This window comes from Apus apus, chromosome 5 (genome assembly GCF_020740795.1).
Source record: "Apus apus isolate bApuApu2 chromosome 5, bApuApu2.pri.cur, whole genome shotgun sequence".
Lineage (NCBI taxonomy): Eukaryota > Metazoa > Chordata > Aves > Apodiformes > Apodidae > Apus > Apus apus.
This window is the reverse complement of record NC_067286.1, coordinates 15,084,434-15,111,335: the sequence shown is the minus strand read 5'-3', so window position 1 is coordinate 15,111,335 and position 26,902 is coordinate 15,084,434. Positions and strand designations below refer to the sequence as shown.

Sequence of the window (26,902 nt, the reverse complement as noted above, 5' to 3'; positions counted from 1 at the left end):
TCCATCCTTATGATGGAGAAAAGGGAATATAAGGACAAAAAGAAAAGTGTGTGGCTCTGTGTAAGTCCCTTTTCAGGAAAATACTTGTCTGATTTGGGATTGTAGTTGGAGTGAGGGAACATATTACAACACAACATCTCTGCAGATTATCTGAGTGTTGTGTTTTTTTGAATAGGTTCTACGTCTTTCCCAGAACATGGAAAAAGTGAACAATAGCAATAAGCCATTTTATCATTTTGTGTTCCACCCTTTGGGTTTGTGTTACTGTTCTGTGATGATGCTTCTGTACATTAGCCTGCTTTGCTGCTCTGTCACTGTCAGGGTATATATACAGATAATTGTGTGCGTGATTTTTGCTTGTATCTGGGCAGACTATACCAGTGTTTTCAGCAAAAATTAACCTGGTAGCTTAAAAACATGGGGTTTTGTTCATACAGAGCACAAGATAAAGTCACTCTTGCTTCCACGAAGTAGTTTTGCAATTGCTTACCACTCCTCTGTGACACATTCTCTAGAGGTTTCATACAGAGCAAAATGAAGTGCTGAAATCTTCTCTTAACTCAGAGCCTGATTTTCCTGGCACTTATGCACATGAGTAAGTGCTCCTGTGACTAGTTTTAGCTGCTCCTGCCAGTATAATGAAGGACACAGAAGAGTTTTAAAAGCAAGGTCATGCGGTTGTATTGCCTTTATTGTTTAAGTTAACTGGCTTTCTGTGAAACTACTCTGCCTTCAATGTTTTCCTCATAACAATGGGCACTTGACAGCATATTTCTTCTAAATTAGTGTAAAGTTGGTGTAAAATGCTACCAAATCTGAATATTGTTTTCACATCAGTTTTGCATTGATAATAGCTGCAAGATGTAAAGTAATTGAGAGTAAGGCTGTATGCATTTTCAGAGACAGGATTTCTTACTGTCTTTGCTTTAGTGGTGTCTTCTGATTGTTCACATGCTGTTGGAGAGATAGAAAGAGGGGGCATATTAAGCAATAGATGGGCTTATTTCTTTCAGTGGTTTAAAACTACACTTTTCCTTTAGTTACATGTTGGGGAGACGGAGAGAAAGCATAGGAGGAATGCTTTGGATGTAGAGGCAGTACAGAGAAAGGGATTAAGTGTGGAGTCTGGCAAGGCACCTCTGCTGAAGGCAGGCTACAACAGTTGCACGTAGCTTAAGAAGGGGTAACTTTCTGGAAGCTACAAGGACCTAGAGATACAAGCCTTGTGTCTACAGCTTGTCATGATACCTTGCATAGCAAGTTCCTTGCACAGCAGTGTGTGTAAAGAAAATACTTGTAGATCAGCATTGGAGTACTGTGCTGGACTGCAAGAACTAAGGAAGGTCAAAGAACAGTATTTGGGGCAACTGTCATTGCAAACAGCTTAAAAGCCAAGTAATGTGTGGTCAAGTTACCTTGTGTCAGCTGAACCTCGGTAACTATATGTACAGCTTCTTAACCTGCTTTTGTAAAAGCACTTGCTTGAATTTCCACAATCTTGTCTTCTGTTTGCATTGAACTGATAGCATGCAGAGTCAATTACATTTCCACTTAACAGAACTAATAACTTTGTATATTGGGGCAACCTGTTCAGATACTGGAGCCCTTTGTCTCAAGACAAGGTAGCATAAGGAGAGCTGTATGCAGAGGAAGAGCATCTTTGATTAGAACACTTGATATAGTTTGAGGATATAATTTAATCTTTCATAGTGAGTCAAGAGGAATTAATTCCTTTTTTCCAGTGGCAGTCACTTATGAAATCCAGTTATTTCTTGGTTCTGCACCTCATGGACATGCTGCTGGAGTGGAATGAGTGCATTGTGAAGCCTTTTTCTTGGGAGCTGTTGCACAGAGCTGGCAACAATGTCATATACGGAAGTTTCCGAGGAGCAATGGGGGTGCTGATGGTGGACTGGGAAGTATCCATACAGTCTTAATAGTGCTTGTTGGCTGTTTTTTATGGCACCTGCTCTGTAAAAGGTTAACTCCCCTTAAGACTTGCCTGCAAGACATCTTCTCTACGTTTGACCTTTGACTTAAGAAAATGCAACAGAAAACAAACTTCATAGAAGAATCTAGCTGAAAATAATTGGTTATCAACTTTTCCTGCAAGGGAAGGAGAGATGTTTCGAAGTGGCTGTCTGTATGCTTTATGCCCAATTTTCTGGTTTAAGAATAACTTTCGAATTATGTTTTTACACATGCTGTGTACACAGCATTTCTTATTCTTGGCCCTATGTAGTTCCTCCATATTATGTTTGTATTATAGGTGAAAGACACAGTGTGTATCCAGGCCTATATAGCAAGTTTCCTCCCTTGACTGGGTAACAAAGAATTGCTTAATGCTAAGATGTGCTATATTAGTTGAGGTGATTTTTTTGAGGAGTGCCTCACACATGGCTCTGCTGACTTGGTTTTACCTGGATACTGTCTTGTAGTATCCTGATGTCTTAGAATGTGATTTGCTTTTAAATAAGTTTTCCTTTAACATGCAGATGTGCTTATCTGTATGCACTCATGCACTGGTCATCTCATGTCCCAGTGTCAGTTGAAGTGTGGATATTTAGGTGGTCTTTGATTAATTAGCCTGTTCAAAACTGGAAAGATCAATTTACAGTGAAATTAACTCTGTGATTTCATCAGGACTTCTGTAGGAGAGGGCACTTTAAGAATTTAGCCCTTTACACTCTTGTTCTTCAGGAGACTTCTTGATTGGGTTTGTGATGCGAAGTGTGTTGGCATCAGTAAAAAGTGTTCTGTTGGTTTCTGTGGGCTTTGGGTGAGACTGAACAAACTGGCCTTTAAAAGATGACAAATCATCTTCATGGGGGCAGAGCACTTTATAATCTGGACAAAGGATACGTCTCTGGCCCTTCCCTTAGTAGAATTCGTAAAGAAGGAAAAAGTCCTTGAAGTTTGTTAGAGGTGAGTTTCTTTCAACATGTCTGCGTGACCCTCTTTACCCATGTTTTCCTATGCTTTGAGTGGTGTATTGAACACACAGCCTCTAATGCTATGATCATAGAATAATGGACTATCTTTACAAATTATATATTCAGTTAGCCCCCCTGTGTGGTGGGTATGACACATTCAGCAGTCATTCACAAGTGACTAGTAAGGGTTTCTATCCTGGGCTCACAGACCTTTAAGCACTCTGAGATTTTAATGAAATCAACCATTATTATTTCAGATGAAGTCTTTTTTCATATGCAGCAGATGGCTTCTAAGGAAACTTAGCTTATGGATCACCCCTTTTTTTCTTAAATACTGAAAGACTTTATGGTCCATACCCTTTGGATACCTGGAAGGCCTTAGGTAGATCCCAGTTCTTGTATGCAGACAATAAGCAAAAGCAAGTGGATCAATAGCAATACAGGAATATGCTTCATCTCCTTTCCATGCTTCACCCCAAAGGTAAGTGGCTTGATACTTCCTTTTTGCTGAACGTCACATCATGGTCTTTTAGATTTTATTTTCAGGACAAAAATGTGTAAATGCCCTGAATTATTCTTCAGCATCTGATAGTGTGAAACTTAGATTTTTCACTTATTTTTTAGGATTCTGGTGCATAAAGGACATAAATAATAATCCCAGAAGATATCTGTCGTGGAGCAGACATTGAAACTGAGGTACAATGTGACTGGGAGGACTGAGTGCATGTCAGATGGTAAGTAAGAGAAAGAAAATGAGATACACCATACTTATCTTCTTCTAGGTCTTTTTGTAGTGGAATATATATTTTGATCTAGCTGTGCTTCTTACGTCATGCAAAGAGTCCATTTTACCTTCTTTACCTGCTTGATTTTTATGAAGTTTAATTTATCTAGGATTTCTAAGGAAGCCTAAAGGATTGAGCCTTTGTCTCCTAAAAGTTCCTTAGGAAGTCATTCTAAATCCAGTCCATAGCTGTCTCAAACATGCAGTTTATTTATTTGTGGTAAGCAGTAAGTAAATCAGTTTTGTTTAACCATCATGTAAGTAGGTGTTTTCAAGTCATTCTGGACTTGAGTCTAAGCATATTCTTACCTGAAAGTGTTTCCTATCTGCACGATGAAGGCTCTTAGAGCTACTGGACTTTGGACTTCCAGTCATGCATCTACTGTACATGAACCTTTTTTTCTGTTTATTGGTTAGCTGATCTATTTACCTCCTGGTTGCACCCTAAATATGCCTTAACACTATAAGCGGACCGGCCTTTCATACCATCTTGCAGGTAGAGATGACTTGCAGACTGTCGCAGTCTGTGGTTTTTATAGTACAGAAGCCAGTTCAGCAGGGTTTGCCTTTGGAATCAGCTCCACGTTGTGAAGGAGGCCCAGCTTAGGGAAAGAGGATGCTGAAAGCCTTTATTAGTGAGCAATAGTGGAGGGCAAAATCATGTTCTGTATGCAAACAAGCTATGAAGTGAATGGGTTCATTGCACATGTTGTATGTTTCTGAAAAGCCCTTCATGAATCATGACCTTTTCTAACTTATATAGGATTCATAAGAAACTTCAGATAATCTACAGGTATTTCTCCTGGGTGTTGACATTCTCTTGAAAGATTAGGTATAAGTGGTCAGCTTTGGCTATTTGATAGTCAGTGCTTGCCACTCATTTGATGGCAGAAAGGATATGCTTTCCTTTCTATAAGCTCAGTCATGCTACTGTTCTTTACAGCCTTTGTATTATACAGTCTTGTACAAATCCTTTGAGGCTAGTGTTAAACCTAAGCCATAAAACATCAGTATTAGTTACTTTTATATTGAGGTGGTGTGTAGGTGTGCCAAATATTTGGAAGCCCTGTTACATTAGGGCATGTACAAACATGCAGTAAGTGGCAAACATGCACTTTTTGCCTCAGAGCACTTACTCTTGAAAGTTAATCATTAAGTGAAACCATGATATTTTATGTTACATGGTCTTTACAGTCGTAGACTATATTAATTTCAAAACAAGATGTAAATGCAATTCTGCTTGTTATACAAAATAATGAATTCAGAAATCACTTTGCAGAGTGTATAAAATTTATTCCTTCACTGAAATTTGTAGTAAAATATAGCTAGAGGCATGGAGTTAAACCATGAGTGAATTTGATCCATCCACCAACATAGAAATGAGAGATACATCCTTTTTTTAATTGGGTAGTTAAAAAAAAATTTAAAAATCTGTTTGCTATAAATGTAGTATGTAATTCTTATGGATACTGAATATATTCAGATTTCTTTCACATTTCACGTCCTATTTCCTGTCTGCCAATATGGCTGCTTTGGGGGGAAATGTGTGAATTGTTCTTGTAGAGCAATACTTTTTTTTTTGCCCCTTTTTTTTTTTTTCTCCTGGTTTATATGGGACTTTATTTCTTCCCCATGTGTTTTCTCCTGGACTTTGACACTGCCCTAAGAGAAGTGTTCCCCTCTTTATTTGCTTCTCCTCATCTCTGTTGAATTCTGCTTGACCAAAACATCATGTATTCATGCACATAGCTCCAGGTTGCTCGTCAAATAGATCTTAAGCTGTGATACTGGCTTACTCTTTATATATGTGGGCAATACATAGGGAAGTTTTTTAACAGTTTTGTTTTTATTGCAGAGTAAGGGTGTGGGTAGTTTTGCCTTGCAGAAAAGCTTAACCTGGGAAAACCTGACGTGGGAGGGAAGAAAGAAAGATTGACAATAATTTATCATGTGTCATCAAAGTGGAATAGTTCCAACAAAAAAAACCTTGTTATGAAGCATTGCAGCTGAATGTGAGTTGAAGGTCATGGGCTTGCCTTCATGTTAACATTATAGTGTCAGCGTGGAATCATTGGTAAAGTACTATGGAAGGAAGTCTGTATAGGCTGCCTCTGGCAAGTGTTCTTGCTGAAAAAGTACCCTGAAAAAAGGCCTCAGTCTGTGGTGGCTGAGCAGACTGGTTTTGGTACGTAAGGCAAAGACCATTAGAAAGTATCAATTATACTAATTTGAGTGAAGGCTCAGGAGATGGTTTATGAAATGCAAATCCTTGTCTTTAAAGTTGACACAAGATGCTCAAACCAATTTTTTAAGTAAAAGTCACTGTCCAGGCATTGCCATAGAACTTCTGACTGGTCCTTGTTTCAAATTTGGCTAAAAACCCATATGTAGTTCTCTTCAGCTGCCACAAGCACATTCATAAATTTAAGTATTGCAGAAGATGCTATGTAGAATGTTGCCAAAGGTTTCCAGAGTCTTAGTGCCTAAGCTGAGCCTAAGTAAAACACATATTAAAAACAATTATTGTTGTAATTGCAGGGCATGTGAGCTTATGAGTAAGTTCTAATGCATTGCTTGGTTAAGATAAATTGCCTGGGGAAACTGTTAGGAAGTGTTTGTACCAGCCAATGAAAAGGAATGGTGAAACCATAAAATTATGGACTAGATGGGAAAATGATCATTTTAAATAAGCAGAAGGCTGTTTATTTTACAGAACTGAGTCATGTTAGATTTGGTGTTCTTGGAGGCTTGAAAAGTTTTGCTGTAGCTGTGTGATACAGCCGTGAGCTGCTGTGGTGCAGATGGAAAACCAGATACAGATTAAATAGGTCACATGAGTCTGTGGGGATGGGGAAGTTAGCGTGCTATTTTTGAGGCAGTGTGCACCTGGGTTGACAGTTTGACGTTGAAGTCATTCAGTTAAATCTTTATTAATGCACCTTTTCTCTGCAGTGTGTACACGGAACACTACAGAAGGTTAAACTGATTAAAATCTCAGGCCATCTCTGAACAGCATCTAAGAATCAGAGAGAAATGAAAAAGAAGCAGTTTGCAGTGCCAAGGTTTGCATCTACACAGACCCTGATTTTAGTAGAGTTAAATTAACAATCAGTCAATTATTTTTGACAAGTATCTATTTAGTAAATTACCATGCGCTGTTTTTAGTTCTGTGGTTCTCATTTCTTTAGTACAGTTTCTTTTAGGATTATACAGTTTGCCTTCAAGTAACTTTAAGAAAGGTATTGGCTATCTGCAATGCATGAAGTAGTAAATGTTGTTTCTTACGGATCAAATTGTAATCCCTGTTTGATTTGATGATGTTGCCACAAATAATTGTGATGACTTCAGGGAGATTTCTTAAAGAGTGAAGAAGTGAATAAGGAAGCCTTAGTCTGGCTCTGTGTGGTTTATACTGCTTCTGTTTGAGAAATGAAATACAGCAATATTCTCTCAGTGGAAAGAACACTTTTTTGGGAACATAGTGGAAGGAAGAAGAGATTTTTTTCTTAATGGTTTGAAAAATACAGGTTGCAAGACTGCTCATTTCGCATTGAGCTTTCATTACATGGATGTTCCATGATTTCACTGTGTTATTTATAAACAACAGTCAGCATTTCTAACAAATGCTTGATTCAGAAAGAGATTTGTGCTTATTAAATGTTTGTATAGTAACATGAGCAGAGTTTGGCTAACCATATGCTTGCATGTGGAATGCAAATAGAGCCATGAAAAAAGACGCTCTGCCTTTGGCATGAAAAATCCCACCCATTTTCTTTTGAGGTTGTTTTTCTTCCTATTCCATTACAAATCATGAAGAAGTGACATTCACAGCACATTCTCTACAAGTAGTAAAATGTCAATTGCAGAAAGGAGGAGAATCAAAAGAAATGTCACCATGGTTGGAATGTTTAGCATTTACCAATGTATGAAATATTTGGGTAACGTGTTTTTTACCATGGGTTATATGCTAGATGGGTAACATGGGTAAATACTGATGGAAAATGTTGTCTTTGTCAACATCTTAAAGGAAAGCGATGACTTAGAAAGTAATGTTTGGAAGGTTGTTTTTTGTGTGTCATACCTTTATGAAGGGCTGGACAAGTTCTTAGGCTTTTTAAAAGTTCTTCCTGTACTTGATCCTTTCTCAAGCTGGACAGATGGCAAGTGAGTTGACTTGATGCTCTTTCTTCTCCTTCTATCCTGTACACAAAATTACTTTCTTGACTCATACCAAGTTAGGAGTATAACTCTGGTAAATTGGCATTTGAAATTTGCGGAGACTTGAACCTGTTGAGGCTATCCCCTGATGTATTCTTATTCCTCTGCCAGCTCCATTAACTCAGCACAATAGTCACAATATCAAGAGTGGCTTTTTCTTAATACTAAAGATAATACTCTGTTATTCAGACTAGGATTTTGAAGCATTTAAGGAAACTGATTGTCTTGTGCTGAAGTTCCAGTGGAAGTTGGAATCCTTTGGTCACTTTTCAGGCATTCTGCATGAAAACACAATAGAATCCATTAGCTGATACATTCCTGGGTCTCTGTGTCGCTAGGACTTTCTGGGGCGTCATGGAGAGACTGACATTCATCATGTCACTCTAACTAGAACACTGTGAAGCTGGCCAGTCTCTGGCAATGCTGATAGTTTGATATTGGTGGAGAATGCATTTTCAAATTCTGAACTGCTACAAAGATTTATCTTGAACTTTAAAAGGCCTAGCAGGCCACATCAACTGGATTAGAGCATGCAGGTTTCTACAGACAGCAGATTGTAGTGATATGGAGTGGTGTGTTGTGGTGTGTATTATCATCTGCAATGAAGCAGCCCAAGTGAAATATATACATAGGCTGATCTAGCACAGTGTTTTGGTGCAAAACTCCAGCTTGTGATTTGGAGTTCCACAGCAAAGTGTTCTAACCACAAGGATGTAAGTCTGTTTTCTTCCAGGTACGTTTCACCCTGCCTCTTTCTTTCCTAGATAAACAGTAGTGGTAGCAGAAGTAGGCAGCTGTATTTCAAAGGTGGATCACAGAGTTTGATTTTTACAGTTTCTGGCAGTCCCTAGGAAGACTGAAATCCTAAGTTCAAGGTAAAAAGCGTATTCTACTGTGTCTCCTCTGCTACGCAGGCAACAAAATAGCATCTGGGTTGCCACTCTTCTCCAAGGGTTATTCAGGACTGTCTGTCACTCCTTTCACTGTTCATATTAGGACAGTCATCCCCTTGTGCTCTTATCTTTCTGTGTGTAGCTTCTACCTTTAAGCTTGATTTTCAACAATAGGAGCTGTCACAGAATATAAATTGGACCACGTACTTTATCTGTGTTAGAGTGAGATCTGGGTAGCATCATCATTCCATCTTTTTTCCTGGTTTCTGCTGAAGGAAAGAAATGTGGTATGGACTTGAGGAGTGCAACAGCAAGCTCCAGTTACAACCCTGCTCTGGATGGTTGTATAGTGGGAAGAATCGCAGCTGTAATTTGTTCCTGCTGTAGACGTAGCTGTGCAGTTAGGTGTAGCAGCCTGTGCATATGCACCATGACAAAAAACAGATTGGTCATGGTGGAATGTTCTTGGCTTGGCATGTCTGCCTGAAAGGCCATGTTCCACCCCTGTGAGAGTTGACAGAACTGAGATTATTCTCAGGTTTTGTGCAGGTGCAAATGTCATAAACATCATTGCATTTTCATTCCTGAAATGTTGGGCTGTCCTCAGGCTGCCCGGTTTGCAGTATTTGATGTTCTCACAATTGCACCTGTGTTTTTTTAATTGAGAGTTACAAATAGACACACATTTGTGTGCTGTATTTTCAAACAAACAAGGGAAGCAGAAGCATGTGGTAGGCAGCAGTTCAATAATGTGCCAGTCTCAGTTTCAAAAGTAACTGTGCAGGATTGTCTTTTGGTGTGAAATGGACTTCATGTTTTTAAGGTGTTTTTGAAAATGGAACTTAGGCCCATCTTTTAAAAAATTATTAAAGTGTGTCAGCAGAACTAGGGGCCTGTCTGGCTGGATTTTGAACGTTTCCATAGACCTTTTGAAAATTTGGCCTTGTGATGCCCACAATTGTTTGAGGAGGAAATACCCATCATCATGTTTCCCAGTAGAAAAGCAAATCAAAATTGATGTCTCATTTCTTCAATGGGCAGAAGCTGGAACATAGAAGTTCCATTTAAATACAAGGAAAAACTTCTTTGTGGTGGGGGTGACGGAGCACTGGAACAGGCTGCCCAGGGAGGTTGTGGAGTCCCCTTTGCTGGAGATACTCAAAACCTGCCTGGATGCAGTCCTGAGTAATGTGCTCTAGCGCATCCTGCTGTAGCAGGAGAGTTGGACTAGATGATCTCTAGAGGTTCCTTCCAACTCTGACAATTCCATGATTCTATAATTCTGCAGCTTGGCCTTTGAAAATTTTCATGAAGAGCTCACAATGGCAACTGGAAAATGACAATCACAGAAAAGGTTAGCTGGATTTTTTTCCAGCTTCAGAGTTTAGAGCAAAGTATTCCAGAGGAGAGGGAAAGAAGACTCTCTACCCCAACTCTGCAGTTACTTAATCCCCAAGAGGAAGGAAGTTTTCAGTCTACTGCCACTTTTTGCATATGCTGCTTTGTTTGATTTGACTTACTGCCAGATGCTGTTTTTAGTCTCCATGGAGTCCTTCTGCCAAGCTTTCACACTCCTCCTGTGGGCTTTTCTTCTATGGCCTTGTGTTTATTTTCCTTATTTTGTCTCTTCTCCCATCAGATAGTCTCATTTCCATTATTTTAATACTCTCACCTTCCTGTGTCATTTTTGTCATGTATTTTTATTGTTCCTTTTCTCTGCTTGTTGCTTCTAGTCCATTGCCTAGCTTAACTTACATCTTTCATGTTACCTAATGAGAGTGAGGACCTGGCTTAATGTCATAAACCAGACATAAACCAGAGGTCAAAAAAAACCAAACTCATTCAGAAATGAGGGATCCAAAAGGGTGCATGCAGTGTTTTCAATTGGGACTGATTGATAATGGACAAACTAATCACAAAACTACATGTTGAAATAAGCTGAAAATTAGCCTGGTAAAAATGCTAGTCATTTTTGAGAACAGAACCTTGCTGATGTGTATCTGTAACAGTCTTAGAAACTGTGTTTTTAGCTGAAGCAAACCAGCCTTTGGAAGTCTTAATGTCTATCATCAGTGTATCTCAAACCTCTACTGCTTTTGGAAATCATGCTTTCTAGACCTTTGCCTTACTAGTTTGCACAGTGCAATTTTGTGCTTTTGTTAGACCTGCTGTCACCATGGAAAAATGCCGGAAACCTCAGTGAGAGAAGTATTTCAGTAAGGATAGCATAAAGAGGAGAGTGGGAGGGAATACCATCCCTAAGAATTTGAGGTTTTAATGATGTAACATTTTCTTCATTGTATCACAGTTCTCACTCCTGAGACTTATCTTTGTGCACCATACCTGTTTCCACCTACTCATGATCTGTGATATTTGTTAATCTGAATATGTTCTACATGTTCACAGGGAAAGTTCCTAAGGGAAACAGGAGAATGCAAGGACTGAGAAGTTAGCAACGCTGATATATAGCAAGCGTTGAGTCACACCTCAACTGTCCAAAGGCAGTGAGGAGCAGTCTCTGAATCCTGCTGCCTGAGAAGAGTTGCCACAGCAGAGGTGATCATGGGATGGTCTCACCTGATTGTTAGATTTCCAGCTGCAGTTTGTTGCACTAGGGAATCTGGTTGAATGCAACCTGGGAGTTCCCCATGGCCCTTCAACCACAAAATGCACCTTCCAATTGATTTGGGGCTTGTTGCAAAAAAGAGCATGTTAAGGAAGGAAAGCATGTTAAGGAAGGAAAGCATGTTATGGAAGGAAAGAACAGGAAGGGGATTTTGTCTTGGTGAATATTCCTTAAGAGCATTCAGAGTCTAACTGAGGAGATTAAGTTCTCAGATTTAGTGAGAAAGGAGAGATTCTGGCACATTGTGAGAAGAGCTTTTTGGAGGACAGGAGAGGAGTTGGTTAAATATTGACACATTTGAATTTTTTGCGTTGCATTTTAGCAATATCTGTCAAGCTTCCTTTAAAAATATTCAGCCAGCTGTGGCTTAACTGTAGATATTTTCCATACTTACTTCCCTGTGTAAGGAATTGGCATTTTAATTTCGCAAACAAATCTACCTGCTCATGGAATAGGAAAGGCAGGAGACAGTTTCTTCTCATGTGCTTTGCCATCATAGCTTTCTGGTGGTTATCTAAGTTTTACGTTGTCTATTCTGCTCAGGTTTTGTGTTGCATTGTACCCTATATAATTTCACCCCTGAAATTGCACCCACCACTATGATACCTGCTAGCACTGTTCTCACTGTGGGATCTGTATGCCTCTTCACTGTAGTCTGTTTGGCTTCTTGCTGCTGCACCCCATGCTGTGGTAGCAAGCTGCCTGAATATTAGTATATTGTGGTTCTTTGTACCTACCAAAGAGCATGAATGCTTAATGGGTGTCCTTAATAACATGGATCTGGCATTGCTTTATTTTGAACTCAGCTGTTTAGCTAAAATAATGTGTTATTTCAAAGAGAAAAGCAATTTCGCCTAGAAGTATGTGGCCAAATGAAATTTTATTTAGTTCTGACAATAGAGGCCATTTGCTGTTGATGATTGCCATCGTGGCATGCTTTAAGTGAGAACAAACATACTACCCCCCTCCAATACACACAGGCCTTTTTTCCTAACAGATTTATTCATTAAGCATATGTTCGAAGACTACAGCTATTACCACTTTTAAATAGAACCATTTTTTCATTGCTTTTCATAGATACAATGCCACAGTGTTATGAAAAACCCATTAACGTTCCAGATTTAATTAAATAACATTCTATTGAAACTTCTTTCTGCTCTAGCAGTTGTTTGACAATAGGCAGATAAATATTGTGTGTTGGAGACTGACCTTCAAACGACAGTCAAAAGTTGCTGCTTTGCAAAGTCTTCAGCAGTGTGAATGCTTTTGTATTCCCTATATGTATGTTAAAAAAGTCTCTTAATTCTGAGCCCAGAAGTAGGGGAGATGGTTAGGCTGCAAGGCTTGGTCCCAGCTTTCCTGATCAGGCAACATTCTGTTGAAATAGGTAAAAGTTTCATCTGGCCAATTTTGCTAGCTTTTGGGAAGAGGGATGGCACTTCTGAAAGACAGTAAATGCCTTCCATTTTGTATGCCTTCTGTGAGAGAGAGACAATTAGAGAGAGCTTTTTCAGAATAGGTAGTTTTTCTTTCTGTCACATTCACGCAGGGGCTCTCAAAATGGCATGCTACTGAAGTGCTCTTCCTATTGGATTCACATATGGATTCAGGGGTGCTGTGCCTTTTCAATTGGTAAGATACCAGATACTACTGGGCTGGCAGTTAAACACCTGACAGATTCTCTCCATTAACCATTCTCCTTTACCCTATAGGGAGAGAGACTTAGGGGTTGAAAACTAAAACTACGCAGCTTTAATAAAACAGTAGTGATGATAAGAAGAATAATGAAATATGTACAAATATATACAAAAGGGATGTCACAATCCCCCCCACCTCAAAAAAGGCCCTAGAAAAGTCCCAGACTTGACTCCTGCAGTCAACAGCAGACAGGAGGTGGATGCAGGAATTACATGGATCCAGGAATACATGGATTGGGATCAAAGGCACACAAATGGATGGAGTCCTTGCAGGGTGCCTGCCATGGATGAAGCTTGACTCTCGTGATCCCTCAGATTTATATTGAGTATGACATGTATAGGATGGAATACTTCAGTCAGCTTTGGTCACCTGTCTGGTCTGCTCCTTTCCACAGGGGTGTTGCAGGTGAGACCCCTTTATTCCCTTTAGTTTCTCGAGCTTAAGATGTTTTTCAGAACCAAGCAGTAGCCTTGGTTCTGCATACTATTCTCCAGCAGTAACTATAAACATTGAGCATTACCAGTCCTAGAAACAGACACTGACTGACTGGAAAATGTGCTGTTAATTTCAGCAAGTGCACTTACTTAGAAGAGACTTAACTGAAAAGTAAGATTTCTAGAAATAAAGTTGGTTCTATCCTGGCTCAAAACCCTGAGCATAAGACCCTTACAAGATCTGTAGAGGTGAAAGGGTGGACTATAATGTTAACTCCAAAAGTAGGACTTGGTATTTCCTTGATTCTTCTTTTGTCTTTTGTGTCTCCATTCAGCATATCTGGAATAGATCATAGTGCTTCAATCTGGACCAGGCATAAACTTTAGCTCTTTCTTGTCCATTCTGCTTATGATCTTCCCAGCATAATTAATGCTATCTTCAGGAAAAAGGACCAAGAGAGAGTGCTGCATATAGGTGTCACTGGGAGTTGAGGGATGCAAGAAAAAAATCTGTCCCCTCTGAAGGAAGAGCGGGGTGGGCTGGGTTTGCAAATGCTGCTTTGGTTCTCAGGAACTAAGAATGAAATTTGCTAGATTAATCAGTGCAGGTTTAAGGTCTTCATATTGAAGTCAAGTGTATACCTCAGTGTGGAAATAGGTTTGGTATGAGGCATTTGGTATCTCCTCTTAATGCAGATTATATGTAGCAAGAATATAGCTGTGTGGATGAAATACGGCTTCCCATTTGACACTTTATACTTATATTGACACCCACACTTCAATAGGAATATGCTATGGAAGGCGATTGACTACCCATATTTCAAAATACATGCACAGCAGTGTATCAACATGGAGGCAGAAGAGTGGGGCAACTATGAGCCATGGGTTTAACATGTGGCGGCCTTCATGGTGACATATCAGTTATGAAAGCAGGAACTTCTGAAAAGCACGACATGCTTTAATCAAGGCCTGAGAAAACAATGCTTTTGAATAGCCCCAATTTGCATTGCATAGATGAAGTGGTAAAATAGCTTGCTATCTTTCATCCTCAGAATGAGAGATAGTATGAGACCTTTAATACCTGTAGCAATGGGAAGTTTTAAGTGTACCTCCTTGGAGGCTATGCCTCCCACAAATGTAGCATACCTGCCACATGCTTCTGTATAACATCAGCTCATATGCAAGTCCTCTGCAGAATGGTCTCAGTCCAAGGTCTCAAAGCGCATTTCTGCACTGTTTGCTGGAGTACAGAAGAAAAATCACTAGACTAGCTGAGGCCAAGCTGGCCCTGGAGCTAGAAATAGAAGTGCTATGCTGGTACAGGATCCAAAATGGTGTCCCCACAGAACTTTGCTTTACCACCTTGCAGACCTGCTGATTAATGACAGCCCTTGGTAAGGTAACTCAGCATGGCCTGAGTGTGGCCTGAGGTACAGTCACCACATAAAGTGGAGCCTTGGGATGCATGTGTTCACGAGGGGTTTGTTGCTTTGGATTGTTTTGTAGTGAAGCTCATGACTTTAGGCAAGTGGTGCAAAATCCTCCTAGAATAATTGCAAAGCTCAGCATCAGCATATTGGGTTTTTTTGTGTCACCTTCTCTGACATAGATCTGCAACAACTTGTGCATGTCTGCTTATCTGTCTAGACAAAACATTGCTCTGTACTTGTTGCCTCACTGGGAAGAGGAGGAGAAGGCAAGCTGTTGTATTTTTTGTGTTATTTCACTACTTAAGGCTGTGTATCCGTGTTGATGTGTGCAGTACAGGGACCCATACAGGCTAGACACTGCTAGGAGGGAGACATGAGATGAGACATTACACTTACCACATTTAAATAATCTAAGTGTTCCCGTAATGTGAAGGGACTGAAGTCAGAGAGGCAACAGAGCAGTGAACTGAAAGCAGTATTTAATTGTGCAGGCTTTGCACTTGGGCCAGGATGGAGTAGCCCTGGGTAGAAATAGTATTCCAGTAGAAATACAAAATTGAGGGTGAATTTCCTGTTTATAATAATGTCCAGACCCTTAGCTCTACAAGTGCTTATTCTGGAGCTTAAGTTACAGTACCTGAATTATACTGTTGTGTTCTGAGGAAGCCAAGCAGTGCAAGCATAGCCTTTTTAAATGCATGAAATAAAATGAAATATTTATACTTGAGATAGTACCCTTGAGGCATGTGTCAGGTTTGTGGCTGAAGATGACTGTTGAGACTGCTCTTGAGAAAATTTACTTTGCTCAGGAAAGAGAACGTCTTTGAAATAAATGTTGGATGTGATACTAGCTTTCCTAAATGTTTTTGCTGAAGGCTACAGGGCATAAGATTTTAGTCACTTAGTAAAGCAGGCTAACCCCTAATGAATGACATCCAAATGTTCACATTTGAACCTGGCAGGAAGCCAGCATATCACCCATCTGCTTCAAGGTGCAAACTCTCATTCACCAGAGCAGAAAGCAGATTTAATACCTACATGACACTAGTCTAGTAAGTCACTTGAGAAATCAGAAACACACAGTGGTTCTAGCATCACAGCTGTAGAAGTTATTAATTTATGAGAAGAAATATGCTATTTTTCAAGCAATACAAGTGTGCTGTCTCCAATTAAGATGACAGTAGTATGTGTAGTAAATACTTTCAAAAGCATGTGAAAACAGAACGTGCTTTTTTCTGTTAATTTTCAGATGCACTCTTGTATTGCAGAGGCTGTTTATCTGTGTTTTTAATTATTGCTACTATTTTTTAACATGTATTCAGGCACATTTAAGTATATCCTGTAGTTAAAGGGTAAAGGTACAAAAAATATAATTTGGGTTTGGGAGGGGAGAGTTGCTTTTCCTGTTTCAGAAAGAGAATTCAACCCTTTACATCTCAGTCTACATCATTGTGCTGTTGACAGTTCTTCCTGGCTATTTTGTTTGTGCAAGGCTGATTCGTGAGCAGTCAAAGCCATAGCTCCTAAACGGTGGAATTATAGAGCTGCTTTGTGGGTTTCCGTTTTGAGTGTTAAAGGGAGTTTGCAGGCTGGGAATAATTTGAGACAACCAACCCCATGGCAAGTCAAATTGCAGTCAGTTTACAAAAGCTCAAAGCACCTCCAAAAATACCACCAGGCACTTGAAAACTTTCTCCAACGGAAACAGCATAACAAAGGAACGTATTCTTTATTCAAAATAAAACACAACAACAACAAAAACCACTACAAAAAACCAACCAAACAAAAAACCAACATCTAATTTTTAAGTCGTGATCAGACTGACCTTCTGTAAGGGACTTAATACAAAAAGGAAAAAGAGCCTTATGCGAAATACAAAGCAAGGTTTGGATAGACCCCTGATTGAAAGATGGCAAATGCTAATTGTGTGTGAGTGTGATAGAAGTTCATGTTCACTGTCTGCCAACTGAGAGTCTACATTCACGTAAGAGTTGTAATTTGGCACCATATTTAATATTTTGATTGTTTTGAAGCAAACACTGCTCTACGGGCCCTAGCTGCTGTGCAAAATAGTATATGCTTTAACTTGACGTATTTTGCAGGAGAAAAGAAAAAAGGACAGTGCTTAACAACACATCTTGTGTTTAAGACTTGTAAGCATTAGTAGAGCCATTAAGAATAAACCTCTTGCATATTTAGTATAGTTGTGGGAACACAGTTTATATATGGACAAGGGCATAACTAATCTTGCATTGGAAATGAAGAGCAACTCCCCCATTATAGGAAGAGACACAGCAGTTTATAGCAAGTATTGGAGGAGAATTGGGCCCTAGCAGATTGTACAGTAGCTCTTGTGTACTTCCCATATGGTTGCTTTATCTGACAGTCCATTACTGCTTCTGATTGCTCCTAATGGTTCATCTTCCTGACCAGGAGACCTGTCTTTCTAGAGCAGAGAGACTGAAAATTTTGTTCACTTCTTGCTCCCATGTGAGTGAGGTTTACACCTGGTTTAGAGTGGTGTCAGCCAAGTGTATTCTGAGCTGCTTTGCCCTTGCAACTGTGTTTCATATGAATTACTATGGACTAGAGTTCTGGTGATATGATCAAGTAAGTTATTTTCTCTCTTTCTAGATGGGCCTGGTACGCTGAGCAGCCAATAGCATGTTGTAGGACTCCAGGTTTGGGAGGAGTGCTGTCTTGAGCATCTAGCTTCTTCCAGGAAGGGTATGATGGCAACTCAAATTGTCTTCCAGTCTCACCCTTTGGTGAAACAGTCTTTGGTTGCAGGCTGCATCCTTCTCTCTTTAGGGATGATTTCATAGACCAGATTTTACTCTTGTGAAATCACTTTGCAAATTCTTTTTTTTTTTTAATCAAAAAAAACTGTATGGAGGCAGAGAAATTTGAGAAGGTTTTGAATTTAACTTTTTGCTTTCACATAGTCCTTTTCCCCTGCAGTTATAATATTTTTTTCTATGAAGCATATCTTGAGCAACCCAATGATGAGTCACCCTTTCTATGATGTAGAAAAACATGTTAATGTGATGTCATTAAACTCTTCTATGGATAAGTTTTATCTTTGCACTTCAGGCCTGTAGAACACAAGCACATTTTCAAGCAAACAGACTTGCACCAGAAGAATTACTGAAAAGCAAGGCTGAACATTAGCTAAGAACAGACTCTTACAGGGAAAAATGGTCTTACTTTTTGAATTGCTAATTCTACTTAAAACAAAATCCTTATTTAGTTCTTAACAAGCTCTCAGTTTTTCTGCTGCATGCTGACAGTAGCAGTAGGTTAAGAACTAGTCTGAAAATTAATCACAGTTGTCCTGGTTTAGTCTGAAAATCAGGTTCAGAAGTGCTTTTACTGATCATTAATTTAATAAACTGGGAAGCTTCTAAGCATTTTCTTATTTCATGTCGTATAAATGGTACTGCCCAGAAATCTAATTACAAAAAAATTACTACTTTGTTAATTTAACTAAGTGTATGTTTCTGTATGTACTGCCCAACCTAAGAGCAATTTGGTCCCCCTTATAACCATGATAAACATGTATCCCACCATTGATACCAGAGTCCTTTTTCTACATAGGAATTTAATAAATAATAGGAAACGTTGGCTCCTGTTATGCTTGGGTTTCATGGAAGCTGCAAGAAAATGGCTAAATTCCCTTCATCTTCTTGGTGATGAAAGTCAGGGCTCACAGACTTTCCCACTGCAGCAACTCAGCCCTATTCAAATGGTATTGGCATTTCCCTGTGGCAGCCAGTCAACTACTACACAGTACCTGCTGAAAAAATCACAGCAGCTTGAAAGCTCTTCTAAATCACCGGAAAGAGGGGAAACCTCAAGGCCTAGTCTGAAACCTGAAATCTTCAGAACATATCAGCGAGCACATAACATCAGTGACTGATTAGGAATCAGATGAGGATGAGGTTTGCAACTTGTTTGCTGGCCGGTCTCCTGTTTTAGGAGAAGAGGGGGAGGCAGTTCGTCTTACAATCTGGTATTTCCTTTCTCCATCCCTATCTAGCAGCTTGTAGGCTTGCTTCTATACATGACCCTGCGGTACCATAATAATGTCCTGGGTGAATATGAACATTTTTTCTGACTTCACCTCTTTTTCTCTCCTCCCACCCATCCCAGATGAAGTGGCAGGTGGATTGAGTGGGAGCAGTGTGAAAATGAATGCAGAGAAAAATGTGTGACTCAGCAGTTCAGCAGGGAGCAGAGTGGAAAGGCGACTATTCTCCTCACACACTGGCATCAGGTCCCTGTTCCTTTGGAGATGAGAATAGGCCATTGAAGTATGGAGCTGTGCAGCCCACCAGCAGGAAGAAGGGGCTGCATATTCTTTTCAGCAGAACTTATTTCAAGTAGCGAGGAAAGTTTCTTCTCCAAGTTTGTTAAAAATATTGCCAGTAAAAGGGGAGAAGCATTGGTCTAGAAATTCATAGCCCTCTGTTCTCTGCCTGGCTTGCTGACAGATTTTCTACATTACTTTCCTCCTTACTTTCTTTTTCTCTTGATGCACCTTTCCATTTCGGTAATCACTGTTTGGCTTAAGCAGCAGCCAGGCTCTACCAACTGAACTTGAAACGTGCAAGTCTCAAGAGCCTTACCTGTCTAGTAGGTGGCACCCATTTGCCTCACTGCACTGTTATTTCAAGAGCTCCACAGAGAATGTTTGCTTTTTTCGGAATGAGGCTGCTGGCTGCAACTCATGACAAGCAAGTGCCAAGGTAAATTGATAGTTGTGGGTTGTCCTCTCCCACACAAGGGTAAATTAACCTTTTTCTTACTCAGTATTAGAGAGGGTCCATTGAAGTGCCTTTCTAAGCAGTTTTGTAATGATGAAAAAAGTTGTGGTATTTTATTATGTTTTTGTGGGGGTTTTTCAGAAGAGAGGATTAAACCAGATTTTTCTCTATAGACTAAGCAACAGCCCATAGACACTTTATATCAGTGGTCATACGTTCTGAAAGCTCAGCTTTAAAGCTGTAGTGTGCATCCTTGTCACAGAATTTTCCAGACTTGTGTTTGAGAGTTTGATCTTTCAGATAAACTTCTTGCCTTTTGGCTAATATAGTTAACATACAAAAACACCCAAACACACCTCTCCCTCCCCTCCCCCCACTCAAAAAAAATCCCCAAACACGGAGTGGTGTTCTTTTGAATCTTCAGAGAGCCTGAAACAGCATCACTTGAGAGGTACCAACCTAGGAGTCAGTAAATTAAATACCAGTATTCTTGGTGCCTTCCAGTGTGATAATTTTAGCAAAAGTATCCAGCTTTCCCAGATAGAATCCCTAAATGTTGAAAATTTCAGTTGTTCTCCAGGCAGCTATGAATATGTGTAACTTGACCCTGCTAATTCTTATGGTCAAGGGTTGATACACTTAGTGCAAACTGAAAGCATTAGAAATCATAAGTTGAATTTCATCTCGGAATAAGTAACACAGCAAACTAAAAAAACCAGGCTGGTAGTATGTAAGTTGAGTCTTGGTGTAGAGTTTCCCATTCCTCTGTAAGTTGTCAGAGATGGTAACTGTCAGTTACAGTTACCTGGACCTCTTTCTTGGATTAATGCTATGCCAGGTTTATTTATTCTTTAAGTTCTGTTACACAAAGAATGAAGTCTGCAGTTACAGTTTGCAGTCCTACAAAGGACCACTGGATGGATCTAACTGGCTTCCAAAATAATTTATAGGATTGGTTTGATGCCTTACAGTGTTTAGTGGTAAACTTAGTGGGATATGTGGATTTGTCTGGGTTATTCCTGGTGTTTGAATTAAGCTGCCTGATGTCTTCTGAAGTAGCTCTCTATGTGGTTTTGCATTACAAACGCATGATCTACCAACCACAAGTTCTTGGCAGCAAAAAGTTGGACTTTCCCCAGAGTGGAAGAATTGAGGTGATTACATTGTTGTAAATCCCTTCTATCTCCAGTCAGCATTAGTAGGTAGCTGTAGGATGCATTTGGGAATGTATTTCTTTGCGGCTCTTAATCTGGGTACTCTTAGGGACTAGATACTCTACCCCCAACAGTGTTTTATCCAGCCATTTGGAAAAGGTGAATGTATTGAACTCTTGTAAACAGAGCAGGTGAGGGATCAAGTAGAGTAGAAGTAGTCAGTACTATATCATGACAGGGAAGGTAAAAAAAAATTAATCATGGAGAAGCCAAAATGAAACAGATACATTGTTAGGATAACAGCAGGTGTTGGAAATAGCATTCCTAGCTTTCAACACAGCTAATTAGATCATAAGTGTAATTTTTACCTAACTTGCAGAAGAGCTAGGAATGCACAGAGCATAAAGGAAAATAAACTTCCCTAGGTTTACAGATGAATTGTATTCATCTGTAAACAGTAATGATATAATGATGCAGCTTTTGTCACTATGTTTGGCTGCTTAATACCTGAGACTGGCTGAGTATAAAGAAGGTCAGTAGAAGTTTCTGAATTACAGAATAGCGACCTACCAGTTGGTTTCCTGCAGAGAGAAGAGTGTAAGTACATGTTATGTTCATGATGCAAGCATGAAAGGTCCCTTTCCTCTTAACTTCTTCCTCCCGTGCCACTGCAGTGCAGAAGAAAGATTGACTTTTGGTCCAAAACCTTACTTTTCTGTTTACATCCTTCTAATACTGTGGTGGAAAGCAAAAAAAGCTAATGTGTTCTCTACCCATACCTTTCTCCTACAGCTCCATTCTTTGCTTAGATGAGCTGTCTTTTTATCCTCCGGCACAAGCTGCCTCTTGTTCTTGTGCACTCTGAGGCAGCTCATTCAGCTTTGATGTGTCTTGCCAGCATCTGGACTTGCCTGAAATCAGCGTGTCTTATGACTTGCAGGTTTAACAAGGTCTGGACCAGCTGAGTGCCAGGGCTATGTCCTGTCCTGCATGTGCCGTGCATGTGAAAATAAGCAATTCATTTGCAGACCCATATCAGTAGTGTACATTCATCTACTGTTCTCTAATCAATAACGGGTCTCCCTAGCAGTTAGATGGAGATCAGAGACAGTGATGTCAGTAGGCAGTTGCTTTTTGATATCTGAAGATATAGAGGCTATGCATGGATTTAGGACTCTGGTGTTGGTAACCGTGATGGATGTGAAGTAATGCTAGCATGGTCATACTTGTCAGTGTTTCCATACTGTGGTCCCTTCCTGCAGAGTAAATTCTTGCCATGCACAGCCATCATGCAAATCTGACAGGTTCAGAGGGATATGAATCTCCACACATATAAAGCAAATATGGAACAATGCGGCTGGGCTGCTGTGGTGTGTCGACTGCTGCAGCGTGGGAGTTGGCAGTACAGGTCCATTTCTTCTGTCTTGTCTGTCTGGCAGGTAGTTCCACAGAGCTCAGGGATTCCACCATGACTGAAGAAGCAGCAACCATTAACAAAATTTGTGTTTCCCACTGGAAAGGCAGTACCACCCAATCTCCCAGAATCATAGTTCCCACAGGCACATTATGATGGATGTAAGTAAAAGTATAATAACTGTATAAGCACAATATTTTCATTGCTGGGATACATTTGATTTCTATTGTGAAAATCCTTTTGGTAAGGAACAAGTCTTTTTTAATCTCAAAAATACATTGTTAAAGAAGTCTGTCAATGGCACTGTGTCAATTTCCTGAGCGTTAGCACCCAAGCACAAGAGAAGACACAAGTTCCTTTTAACCCCCCAACTTCATCTTAGGGGGTTGTTTTTTGTTTTGGTTTTCTCTGAAGCCTCTAGGTATGAATCAGTTGAGTTACAGAGCTGCTGATGTCTCACCCACAGCAGCATTTGATTGGGTCATGGCGTGTTTGTTACTGCAAGGCATTTACTTACTTATCATTACTACAGCACCTTTTTGTGTTTCAGTTAAGTCTCGTACTCTAAACAGATGGTTTTCTGAGGTGTATTGTTTTATTCTTCTGCCTTTTATGTACCCACATATGATGGAGGCACAAGCCAGCTGTTGCCATCTGAGTGGACAAAGTTGTTTCCCCATATAGATTACTCCATGTTGTGCCATTTATTTTTGACAGCTTGTACTGGTCGCTATGTTTAAAGAAAGAACATAGGATTAATGGATCCCCAGTTTTATCCAGGTTTGTTTTCATGAACAGCAAGAATAAGGTTAAATTTACGCTGCTGTTTTGAAATTTCAAGTTGCTTTAATAGGCCAGGTTCATTCTTCTGCCAATGGGTTTTTTCTAGCCAGCATAGTCCTACATTAAAGCAGAAGGACTCATGGAACTTGAATTCCAATCTCCATGATACAGGAATTTGAGAAGCTATCACATGGATACTAGATTTCACTGACAGTCAATTCACTAGCAGAAGAGAGGCTTAATTCACTCTTCCTGGATGTAATCATCCTTCTCAGCTGTCCAAAGATCTTCACACTGACCTTGACACAAGAAAACTTTACTGATCTCTCATTTATTACCTCATCTGTGTACTGAAAGAATCCAGGGCCCATTAGGGCAAATAATACAGGAATATAGGATTGCAAGATGAAGTGTAAATGGTAGTTGAAGTATTGTTTAAAGCTGACATAGTTAAATCAATACAGAACCCTAGATGGACATCATTATGTTTGTTAAAATCTAGTCACTTGTGATTTGGAGTAGCAAGTTTTTTAATTAATCCAGGGCACTTTCTTGGTATAGCAGAGACATGAATCTTAATCTGTATATTTATATGTATGAATTCAGACAATCCTCCATTATTTTAGTTCTTGTCTCCATTATCTTTTACTGTATTAGTGAATATGCTTGTTGATAACCATATCAATTCAGCAGAGCTGGAATCCTGGGCTCCTAGGTCCGTTGACCAGTTCTCTGCCTTATGCAGTGAAAATAATTGAAACTAGAAGTAGTCTATTGTCCTTTGTATAGGGCAGTCATAAGGAGAATGTGGCTCCTGCATTTGTACAGCAGTTGCTAGACAACACTGGGATATCAGGAATTGGGCTTCTGGGCTGTGGAGAGGCATAGATCCCCATGGTTACAGACACAGAGTGGTCCCCTAACTTTGACGCCTTTTGTTCCAGAAGGCATGTGGTTAAGTGGCCTTCGCATCTTCATATTGGAGTCAGGGTTCCATTTCCAATCTAGACAGAAGTGACCTTGTAAATCTCAGGCTGCTACAGATACAAAACAAAAATATTCTGTTTACCTGCTACATAACTGAGCTTTTGGTCAGTTAAAAAAAGGTTTTCTGAAATTATGAGATATTATGACTTAGAAAAAATAAATGAAACCTGAGCTTGAAATTTCCATTCCCTGGCTCCTTACTGTGCTTGTTGTCTCGAAGATGTTTTAGTTCTGCTCTCATTGTATTTTATTTTAAGCTTTGGGGGGAGTATCCAAGAAAGGAAGTGATCAGAATTTGGAAAAACAGTAAACAGGTTCACTAGCCGTTATTAGGGACAGAGGTGCACTATTTAATACAGATAAATGAAAAGTAGAGCTCTAAAATGTATAGCAAAAATGGAAGGTTAGAGACTTTAGGAGCAAGCCACAATAAACTATATGTAAACAGATATTTTTAGAGGTTTATATCTCAGCTACAGGTGTATGTCTTTTTGCATGGGTGGCAAAAATAATTTCTGACATCAAAGTTCTGTCCCTCTTAAATTTCAAATTCCTCTTCCAGAACACATGCCACAATAATAGCATGAAAGAATTGGCAGTCATTGACAAGGATTTCCCCCTCAATTCTCATCCAAATTCAGTGACACATGAAGCAGTTTGAAGGTTTGAAAAATCTCAACTTTAACTGTTCAACGTTGACTGTTAAGGTCAGCCTTGAAAGCAGTTAGTCAGCTGTGCTGCTTAACTGTGGCTGCTTAATATGTTGTCCTCCTGAAGAACTTTCAGTCCAGCTCTTAGGTAGCATGGTATCAGAGGTCAGGTGTTAAGCATATGGTAAATGTCCCTGAACACCAAGGGCTGTGTCTGGGCTCTCATGTGTTTCTTGGAGGGGTTTGTCATGAACTGTAGATTACTGGCTGGAGCCTGAAGGACAGAGAGGTAGAGCTCCCAGGATCTCTTAAGCTGTATTTCAGCTTTTCTGTCTTTTCCGTCTTTTTCTGTTTGCTTTTCTTTGAAAAGTGTTGTTTCCACGTGGTTTTCTTCTAGCATTAAAGACAAATAGATAAAAATGAAGGAAGTTTTACCACTGTGAGAAATGCAGGCAGGGATTGTTGACACCTGATTTTAGTTCTGTTTTTTTCCCCATGTTTTATCAACCTGTATTTAATATGAAATTTTGATAGTGTTTATGCAAATTACTGAGTCCTTCCTGGCTAGTAGTCTGTTAATTTCAGCATACAACTACAGTATGGCTTACATGGCTGTGTGTCTACCTAGATCACATTCTTTATGCTTCCTGTGAAATACCTGGGTAAAGACAATTAAAATGTAACATATATATGTTGTATATAATATAACATAATGTTATATATATATATATGTTATATATTACATGCTATATATAGATACATAACCTGTTATACCCAGCATACCCTGCTGAGGCCACTACCTATCATAAACTGACTGGAGATATTTTGAAAATGAGAAACCAGTAACCTGAGCTCCTAGGGATGTACCTGGTGGTACCTTGCAAGTGCTCCTTCTTGTGTCTTTGGGTCTCCCCAGTCATTACACAGTGTTAGCCCTCTTGAATCTGGGCAGCTGTCAGAGTGAAGAATCTTGCAGAGGAAGCAACACCATTCCCAAACACCTTATTCTCTTGTGCAGGGATGGATGTCCTAAGGCCTGTTTCTGTGAGGCAGAACAATGCGAGAGTGGGAATAAACACCTGACATTCCTGTCCACTTTCACACTTCTGTGTTTTGGAAATCAGAGTGGGATAGTTTCATGAATCCTTACTGTACCAAGACCCTCAGCTGACACATTAATCCTATTTTCATTTGCCTAATTAGAGCTGTGGCTAGTTTATGGATACTTATCTGACTTAGACTTACTATTGTGAGACATTTAGAGAGATGTCTCATGAGAGGAACATTTTGTAGAAATCTGACCTCAACAAACCATAGAAGGGTGAATGATGTGGCCTTTTCCTGTGCCACAAGTGGTGGCTTAGGCTACAGTGTTGCACACAGGGCAGCCTCAGGGCTTTCCTCATGTAGAGAGATGTAAATCAGTTGTACTTACATCAGATTTCACTCCTTTTAGTTTGTAAATTAATTTATAGTTACATGGACTGTGTTCAAAATGCTGTTAGTGAGGGACTAGCCGCTCCGGTGCATATTTCCACTGAATGGAATAGCATTACAACATTATTTAATAGCTCTTGAGTAAGAATTCATCCAAGAAGTAGGTTATTAGAATAAAGTCTATTTTATTAGAACCTTAAGACACTCCACCAAAACCCAGATCCCTTGAGCACTATTCAGACACTCAACATGAAACAGTCTCTAACTTAGAAATGTATATTAAAATAAGACTTAAGTAGACAAATAAGGGGAAGTGGAGAAATTGAGGCAGGGAGGAACAAAATGGGTTCTCTGCTGCTATGTAGTCTGGACGTGTGGCACTAGGAAATAGCACAGATGGTTCCTTTTAAACATAAAAATGAAAAGGTGCAAAGATGTAAAGGAGAATTTATTAACAACATAGCCCAGAATCTGCACCTCCGGAAAGAAAGGGAAAATAATTTATCCGCCCACACTGACTTTTTTTCTGATGAAGGCAGGTGAATACAGCTGCACTAATAGAGTGTAACACTCACAATCCTGAGCCGCGCTTACTGATGCAGAACTGAGAGGTAACTATTGTCTCTAGGAAAACAATAGCATTCACAGCCTCTGCAGTGGCTGCAAGGTTACATACTATTCAATCTCTGCACATG

General features: G+C 39.7%; 1 protein-coding gene across 9 annotated transcripts in view; it reads left to right on the top strand.

Annotated features, from left to right (window-relative positions):
- The window catches only part of PTPN5 (protein tyrosine phosphatase non-receptor type 5), an 84,430-nt gene that overhangs the window by 20,482 nt on the left and 37,046 nt on the right, over nt 1–26,902 (top strand). For 4 of the 9 annotated variants that reach the window (XM_051621860.1, XM_051621861.1, XM_051621862.1 and 1 more), the window contains exons 1-2: nt 377–3,414; nt 3,558–3,667. In XM_051621860.1, the coding sequence (XP_051477820.1) occupies nt 3,658–3,667 (10 nt within the window). In that variant the 5' untranslated portion in view covers nt 377–3,414; nt 3,558–3,657. Of the gene's footprint in view, nt 1–376; nt 3,415–3,557; nt 3,668–26,902 lie in introns of those variants that run through there. The other 5 variants (XM_051621858.1, XM_051621857.1, XM_051621859.1 and 2 more) reach the window with 2 other exon arrangements.